This window comes from Crocodylus porosus, unplaced genomic scaffold (genome assembly GCF_001723895.1).
Source record: "Crocodylus porosus isolate Cpor-Errol unplaced genomic scaffold, CroPor_comp1, whole genome shotgun sequence".
NCBI classification, from domain to species: Eukaryota; Metazoa; Chordata; order Crocodylia; family Crocodylidae; genus Crocodylus; species Crocodylus porosus.
The window spans coordinates 22,100,266-22,108,749 of NW_017728909.1; the positions used below are offsets into that span (position 1 = coordinate 22,100,266).

At 52.3% G+C, this 8,484-nt stretch overlaps 1 protein-coding gene and 1 long non-coding RNA gene across 6 annotated transcripts in view; both read left to right on the top strand.

The window, feature by feature from the left end:
• Positions 1–3,872, top strand: part of UNC13B (unc-13 homolog B) — a 315,070-nt gene extending 311,198 nt beyond the window's left edge. For all 4 annotated transcript variants that reach the window (XM_019531900.1, XM_019531901.1, XM_019531898.1 and 1 more), the window contains 2 exons: positions 425–584; positions 1,935–3,872. In XM_019531900.1, the coding sequence (XP_019387445.1) occupies positions 425–584; positions 1,935–2,220 (446 nt within the window). In that variant the 3' untranslated portion in view covers positions 2,221–3,872. The remainder of the gene's footprint in view (positions 1–424; positions 585–1,934) is intronic.
• Positions 3,873–5,107: 1,235 nt separating this feature from the next.
• LOC109308195 lies at positions 5,108–6,026 on the top strand. Of its 2 annotated transcripts, none has more exons than XR_002100528.1 (2): positions 5,108–5,570; positions 5,960–6,026. It is a non-coding gene; the product is annotated as an uncharacterized LOC109308195 (long non-coding RNA). The 2 variants fall into 2 exon arrangements; XR_002100529.1 differs by having other exon boundaries at positions 5,111–5,500.
• Positions 6,027–8,484: the final 2,458 nt, after the last annotated feature.

The window sequence follows — 8,484 nt, forward strand, 5'->3', positions numbered from 1 at the left end:
TCCAGCCCTGATGTCTATGAAATCTATGACGTCTGCATGAAGGTGCATTGTCAGAGCAGCATGTCTGAAGCTGTACAAATGCTTCCTTGCTGCCTGACTTCTCCCTGTCGCATGCGCTGTCAGCCTCTTGCTTTCGTAAGTACTGAATTCCCTCTAGCAGACATTAAAGCATGACTAGAAAGCACTCCCTTTGTTTAGCATAAAAACACCCTGACCTCAGTCAAAGTGCAAGACCTTAGCACCTTTTGGAGCAGGTGATGTGAAATAAGTGCCTGGGAAGGCTGTCACCCAGAGTTGTTGCATGTGTCCCTGTCACGAGTAGATCAGAGCTAGGAGCTGTCCAGTGAATCTGAAAGAGCAAATGCAAAGAGAGCCCATCCAGCCCTACTGGCCTCTGAGCTATGATTTTCTTTCTCTTCACCAGTCGTGGCAGCCAACGACCTGAAGTGGCAGACGTCTGGCATGTTCCGCCCCTTTGTTGAAGTCACCATGATTGGACCCCATCAAAGCGACAAGAAGAGGAAGTTCACAACCAAGTCCAAGAGCAACAACTGGGCTCCCAAGTACAACGAGACGTTTCACTTGTAAGTGTGCGAGATGGGCAGAGGGGCCTTCTGGGAAAGCCAGAGCCCAGCCCACTTGTGGGTCGGGCACGGGCGGGTCCAGAGCGTCATGCAGAAGTCCACCTGGGCCATGAGCGCTTTGAATGGTTGCTGTCTACGGGATGGAGAACAACACGTGGCGCCTGTAAAGAGCAGCCATCGATTCCTTGTAGAAACGCACCTCCTGGGCATCCCTGCTTCTCAGTCTGCTATGCTACGATGCATTATTTTAATGAGCTTCATAGCCCGTTGCTGGAGATGAAGCTGAGAGTCGCTAGCATAAATAAATCCAGCTCTGTCCATTCATTTCCACCTTGACCTGCTGCACGGGGCAGCTTGCTCGGTCAACCTGTTTCCAAGGATACCATCTTCTCCCCTTGCTAGACGTGCCGCCGGTCTGAACATTGGTAGCTGGCCTTTTTTGTTTGGCTTTCACTAATACAAAGGGGTCTTCCCTTCAAAGCTGCAAAGAACAGCAGGTTTGATCTCCATCCGGCTGCCTAATTAGAGCGAGAAGGGCTAGAGGTACCCCTCAAAGGCCTTTGAAAACGGAGCCTGTTGTTCTTTGCTGCTCTGGTAGCGCAAAGGCCCTGTGGCTCTTTCTAAGAGAACCCTGCTGGGTCAGTCACTTGCACACAGCCACTGAAGGTGGCAGTAAACATTTCGTATTAATCCAGCTCCCACGTGTGTGTCGTTTGCTAGCTTTCACTTCTAGAAACACCAGGAATGTGAAGCTCCTTCCTGGTGCTGCTGGAGGTCTCGGGGGATATCGACCACCACCTGCAAGGGGAGGTGTGGAGCTCCGGACAGCGGCCACTTTGCTCCAAAATGAGGATCAGTCAGTAAAATTTAAGAGGCCTCAACAAAACAAAATGCTGGGGTTTGAACAGGCTGGCCAGAAAATCCCTTCTTTCTTCCTTAGCTCTCCTTTCAGTCCTGGGGTGACTCTTGGCTCTCGCACTTTTAAAAGCATTTTTTAAGTGATCATAGAGTCTCTCAGGATAGACAGGACCTGCATTTTGAACATAAGCATCAAATGAAAAGATGTAAAAGAGCTTTAAAATAGAGGTTGGTGGCCCTGACCCATCATTTTAAAAAACCCCCGAGCCTTATTTTGCAGTGTTTGTTAGTGCCCTGGTTTTGAAGGTTTTCCTTATAAGTGCAGTTTCTAGGGTTGTTTTAGGACCCTAAAACTTGCATGGCAATACGGTGTCCAGGGTGACAGATCCAGGGGCTGTCCCCCGAATCCTGCTGGGTCACTTGAACACAGTCACTGAAGGTGGCAGTAAACATTTTGTATTAATCCAAATCCCACGCGTGTGTCGTTTGCAGCATCCTGGGAAACGAAGATGGCCCTGATGCCTACGAGCTCCAGGTCTGCGTGAAGGATTACTGCTTTGCGCGGGAGGACCGGGTGCTGGGCATCGCTGTGATGCAGCTCAGAGACATAGCGGACAAAGGCAGCTGCGCCTGCTGGTGCCCGCTGGGGCGCCGCGTCCACATGGATGAGACGGGGCTCACCGTCCTGAGGATCCTCTCGCAAAGGACCAACGATGAAGTGGCCAGGGAGTTTGTGAAACTGAAATCTGAGTCCCGCTCCACAGAGGAAGGCACCTGAGCTGGGCCTGGCCATATCCCCCCACCCTCTGCCTTGTGCCAACATGTGCAAGTGTTCAACCATTTTTCTTTCATTGAGTCCATGAGGTTTTTCACGTTATCTTTGGTCAGCTCCAGTAGTGCGTGTGTGCTGTGCGGGGAACCCCTCCACCAATCCGATATGAATTATTTATTTTTCAATAGCTGGGTCAGATGCCCTAGAGATGGAGACGCGCTTTGTCTTGAAGATGCCAATTCTGCTTTTGTGGAAGTATGTTGTTTTCTACCAGGGGCTGGTGAGATGGAGCACTGTGATTTTTATCCTCAAAAGCTGGCAGATGTTAAGAATTTTTTTCAAAATCAAACCAGGGAAGAGATCCAAGCAGCATGTAGTTGGAGGAGGACAGTGATTTGGGTTTGTCTTGTCATCCTGTTCATGTATCCTACAGTTTCTGAAGGATGCCCTTGTGTAGGGAACACCAATACATTCCAGCACGACTCTTGCACACCTCAGCGCCTGCCAAAACTACCTGCACGGGTCTCAGACTGGACAGGTTGAGTGAATATCTGACCCAGGATATGCTGCTGAGAGCACAGCAAGGACCAGCAGGTCAAGAGTGCGGGGGCTCGGGCAGTCGCCCAGGTGAGGGCTGCAAAGGTGATGAGTGCGGCGCTGATCACGGCTGCCCTGCTGATGACTTGGGTGGCTCATGGAGAAAGCAAGCCTCCCTGCACGGTGTCAGGACCTCTGTGTTAGCCAGAGGGCTGCTGCAGGCTGCTAGATCCCAAGAATCGCGCTTTGGCTAGCAGTGACCTCTGGAACCAGCGTTGTGGCCACAGCGAGTTTTGTGGCTGCTCTTCACATATCTTTGAAATTCAGCGTTTCACTGCCAGTTGCTTTTCTTGACATCATATATGCGGGAGGTTGGGGGCTGAGCTGAATTGCTGGATTCCCACCGTGTCTCGTCTCTGTGGAGGGTTCGTTGCTGGGGAGGCAGCGGTGACGACCTGCCCGAGAGCAAGCAGCCAATATTGCACAGCCGTCACCGTTGCACCCACACGCGCAGGTGGAAGTGCCAAGGGCCTTGCTCTGAACAGTGGAGCTGCTGTTGGCCATGTGAGGAATGGTTTGTCTGAGTAGGATTGTCTGTCATTTTGTGTATTCATGTCGCCCCAGAAAGATTTTTGCACTAGAGTAGAGGAGGGTCCAGCTTGCTTTGGCAATGTGAGACGTCGCCTGGGTGCCAGGAGCACGGTCTGCCTGAAATCCCTGGACAGGAGAGCCAGAGCAGCAGTGGCACCCAGCTGCGTGTCCTTCCTCTTAACTGCAGCCGTCGCACGCTGGACCCGGAAGGGGGAATCCGCTGGTCCTTGCACACAACGTACCGTAGCACAGTCAGGACCTTCGAGGACTGCCTCTCAAAAGGTGATTCCTTTTGTAGTTTATTTTCTATTTTTCTCTGACACTTGTACAGCTGTATGATACGGATCCTGTACTACACGAACCTGCTTGTAGAAATCTTGGGACCTGCAGACCCGCTTCGCTGTTGTCGCTGGTGTACTATAACTGCACTCTTCAAATCTCGGAGCTATCCTTCTGATTTTTAATCATTGTATGTGCCATCGTAGCGGGAAATGATAGGACAGTCTTTAATAAATTATCTTTTAGCAGTACTGGGTTCTTAGTGCAATTTATTTGTATTAATCGTAGTAACAAATTCAGAGGCCTCGCTGTAGTCTGCCAACAACTCCACCATTTCCAAACTCCTTTAGTGTCCTTGCTGCTGCAAATCCTCAGCAAAGAATATAAGCTGCAAGTGGTGATGCTGAGAGCGATGGAGAAATGCAGCTCCCTTCTGGAGCAGAGGGGGAAGGAGAAGTCCCTGACACTTTCCTCTCTTTGGGGAATTTAAAACAAGATTCATGGGCGTCCTTCCTGATGCTCCCTTGCCGTATGTGTGAACAGAGACGTGCAAGTAACTGATGTTTTGATTTGTTAGCAGTTTTGGAAAATTGAAGAGCAAGTTTTTCCCATGAACTGTAAAAAGCTTAGTAGATTGAACAGAAGGGATGATGGGGTCTCTGGTCTTTTAGGTGTGGTTTCTTCTGCCGTATCTCTTTTCAAACTGGCTAAACTCCATGTAGGTGGTGGTCATGCCCCCGTGCCTTTGGTAGTGATGGCTGCATGCACTATAGATGGTGGGCAACTGTTAAAAATGAAACCAGAAAAGAGCGGACCCACGTTTCGGCATGACTTGCCCTTGCAGCAGCTTCAGTGAAATCACCTGGGTTGCTTTATGGCTTTCCCCAAGAAACCCCTGGGAAATGAGAGCACCGGTCTCCTCCCTGCATGCTGAGAGAATGGAGAATCGTAGGATCGTAATGAAGCAGGGCTGGAAAGGATCTGCATCTCAGCCCTGTGCAAACCAGCTCAGACCAGCCCATCCTCTGCACCCTAGTAAAACTGCTGTCAACCTTGACATCACATTTGAACTTGCCACAGGAAAAGCAGGGGGAGGGGACCGCAGTGGCCACCGTTGTTAACATGTACTCTAGAGATCCCAAGCAGGGCCATGCCTCTCCTGCAGAGCAATGGAAACCCCCCAGTCTGCACCAATCTGAATAGGGGGGGAAAAGATTCCTTCTTGACCCCAAATGGGCAATTGATGCTGACCCTGAGTGGAGGGGGAAGACCCTCTAGCCAGGACCCTCCAGCTTTAAGTCCCGACAGGAGCATTGGCACCTGTCCCCATCCCCAGCCTGGGCTGCTGCCTTCACCCACTGCCTCTGGGGAAGGAAAAGAAACCTTCCACCCCCGAGAAAAATGAGGGAGAAGCTGCAAGGTCGATCACGTCACTGGTTTTGTTGCATGTTCGCAAAGCTCTTTGCAGTGCCTCGGAGCTGCCCAGCAAGCCCTCCCGATGGCTCCAGTGCCCACGCCGAGAGCCAGCTTGAGCTGACGGCTGCAGTCAGACGAGCCCGGATCGGTTGTGCTAACTTGAGCTGTCGCCTGCAGCTGCACCTCTCCTCGTTAGTAGCTCGAGCGTCGGGAGCGCTTGGGCTTTGATCCGTGCATCCTGACGAGCCAACTAGCGTGAGTTTAAAATGCTGCTTAGCTTCCATTAGCAATGTCCCTGGGCAGGAGCTGGCAACGCTCGCTGCCCTGAGCCTTTGGGAGGAAGAGCAGCATAGAAATCGAGTAAATAATTAAACACTCGTGTGACGCCTCGAGCTACTGCTGCGGTGAAGGGAGGTCCAGACAGCACTTCTATTGGCAGGTCCCCAAGCCCTTTCCCAAAGAGGTCTATGCCACTTTCCCCATTTCATTGACGAGGAAGCTGAGGCACCAGGGAGGGATGCAGTTTGTCCCAGGTTCTCCAGCAGGCCAGTAGTAACCCAGGGTGCCTTCCCCTGTCGCAGGGCGTGTAGTCCTCTCTCGAGTGTATTTCAGCAACAGGACACAGCCAGTCCTCGGTGCTCTGCCTTGTGGTTGAGGGCAGGGGTGATTGTGTACCGTTAGAGCTAGGATAGACCAGGATGTGTCTGGGCTGGTTTGCACAGGGCTGATCCTGCCTCAGGCGGGGGGTTGGACCAGTTGTGACCTCTGGAGGGCTCTTCCAGGCGTACTTTTCTAGGAGTGCAGACCGAGGGTTTGTGATGAACCTTCGGATCAGGCAGACCACTGGCACAAAGGTGCTTTGGGGCCTGCTGTTTACGCGTGTGTCTGCCAGTCTGTTCATCTTCTTGCTGTGTCCTTTTAGGTTTCTGCTCCTCCCTGGAGGCCTGTGAACTTGTCCTCTCCTCCTTTTGCTGAGTCTTTTGTGGAGCTAAAAACTCTGCTGTCTTTCCTTGTCGCTGTGAATGGGAAGCTGCTAATGTCTGCATTTAAGCTGATGTCCTGGGAAGTGCCCCGTGAACGAGAGCGAGTGTGTAAGTGTGTCTGTGGGACGCTGCTCCTCGATCCTCCCTGCCCAGGGCTCCTGCAGCAAGGGTGTTTGTCCTGAGGTCAAATCTAAATCAACTTGGCTGCAATTTCAGGCTGTTGCTTTGCACCCTGCTCTCTGCAGCAAGGGTGGAAAGTCCTTCTCTGTCCTTGATGGCCTTTCAGGGATTTGAACGCTTGTACCCGGCCACCCTCCATCTCCTTTCTTCCAAGCTAAATGTTGTTCCCTCAACTTTTCCTCCTACCGTTTCCCTCCCAGCTGCTTTGTCCTTTTTGTCACCTGCCCCTGGACCGTCTCCATCTTCTCCATATCCTCCTTAAAATGTGCATGTGTTTTACAGCACACCGTACTCTGCGAGGCCTAACCAGCACCGAGTTAAGTAACACTGTCCCCGTCACTTAATACTTCACTACACCTGGTACTGCTGCCTAGTGTACCTATTGATACAGCCCCGAACGACAGCTGCTGTTTTGGGGAGGACAGCATTGCACTGCTGACTGCTGTTTAATGTGCAATGCACCAAAGCCCAGATCCTTCTCGGCATCACCGTTACCCAGCCAGTCGTCTCCTGTCTTGTCTTTGTGCTTTTGGTTATTCTCCCCCAGGTGCAGCACTTTGCATTTGCCTCCGCTGAACCTCATCCTCTTGTCTCTGGGCCAGCTCCTCCGTCTGTCAGGGTCCCTCGGTTCTCCAGCGCTTGCAGTGTGTCACCTGCAGACTTGTCAGGAAGCCCCTGGTGGCTGAATTGTTAATAAACATGTTTAAATCGCATTTTAGTGAGTGGTCTTTGCCAGGTCTCTGCCTCTTCCTTGTCTTGCTCTAATCTAAAAAAAATGGCTCTCAGGGGCCGGCTCCGACACCCTCCAGCTCTCCTGCTGCTTGGTCCGGGCATGCGTCGCATTTGAGTTTGGATGCTTTGCTTTGCAGCAAAATGTGGACCGGTTTGTGTCGCGCTGGGCCTTTGAGGGGATGCTCTGCAAGGTGGGAGATGGGCATGTAGTCTCCATGTGTAACCCCATGGTGCAGGGAAGTCAGTCTCTCTTAATGCAGGGGTTTTAGTGCCAACACCTGTTTCATGCTTGATTCCTGGGAGAGCTGCACATTTTGGCCCTTTCACCTTTTTGGTTTTAGTACTTTTCTAAGAAAGTTTTCAAGCCAAAGTCTTCCCCTCCCTCCCCTTCCCCACGGCCCAGGTCCACCAGTAATCCCAGCCCCGCACTGGCCAACTGGGCAGAGAGGTGGGTCTGTGCGCTTTGGGCTCAAGGTAGTCTCCCCAAAAAGCTTGCTTAGCTGCTATCCCTGGCTCCTCTCAGATAGGCCAGGGCTTGAGGCTGAATGGTAAAGAGGGCACAAGACATGAGCAGGATATTAGGAAAAACTTCCTCACCAGGAGGGTGGTGAAGCACTGGAGCAGGTTATCTACAGAGGCGGTGCAGTCTCCATCCTTGGAGGTTTTGAAGATCCGGGTAGACAAAGCCCTGGCTGGGATGATGTAGCTGGGGCTGGTCCTGCTTGGAGCAGGGGGTTGTACTAGATGCGACCTCCTGAGGTCCCTTCAGCCCTCCTTGTCTGTGATTCTGTGACTTTAGTCCTCTGGGGACTGATGTTTGGTCTAAGTTGGGCTTTAAGCTTGTTACAGGGTATTTGCAGGACACTCTAGGAAATTTGGTCATCGCACCAGATGACAAAGCCAACATATTTAATGATTTCTTTGCCTCCATTTTCCTGAGCAGGGACCGGATCAGCCCCCACCGGGCCCCCCTCAGGCCCCAGGGGAGGCGCACCCAGGCCCAGGGTCAGGGAGGATGTAGTCAGGGAGTGTCTGGAGGGACTGGACGTGTTCAAATCAGCTGGTCCAGATGATCTCCACCCCCGAGCGCTGAGAAAATTGGCTGTGGTCTTTGCGGGGCCCCTGGCATGGCTGTACGAGCACTTGTGGTGCTCTGGGGTGGTGCCAGAGGACTGGACGAGGCCAATGTGGTTCCCATCTTCAAAAAGGGGAGGAAGGAGGACCCGGGGACTATAGGTCAGTTAGTCTTACCTCGATCCTGGGGAAGCTTTTTGAGAGAGTTATCCGGGCGCGTGTCCACGAGGGCCCGGAGGGGAGATCATGCTCAGGGGCAACCAACACGGGTTCATCAGAGGCAGGTCCTGTCAGACCAACCTGGTGGCCTCCTATGACCAGGTCACCAAATCCTTAGATGTAGGGGTAGCAGTGGACATCGTCTTCCTGGACTTTCAGGAGGTCTTCAACATTGTCTCTCACCCCGTCCTCATTAAGAAACTGGGGGCTGTGGTGTTGACCCCCGCACAGTCAGACGTGTCGCCAACTGGCTGGGGGC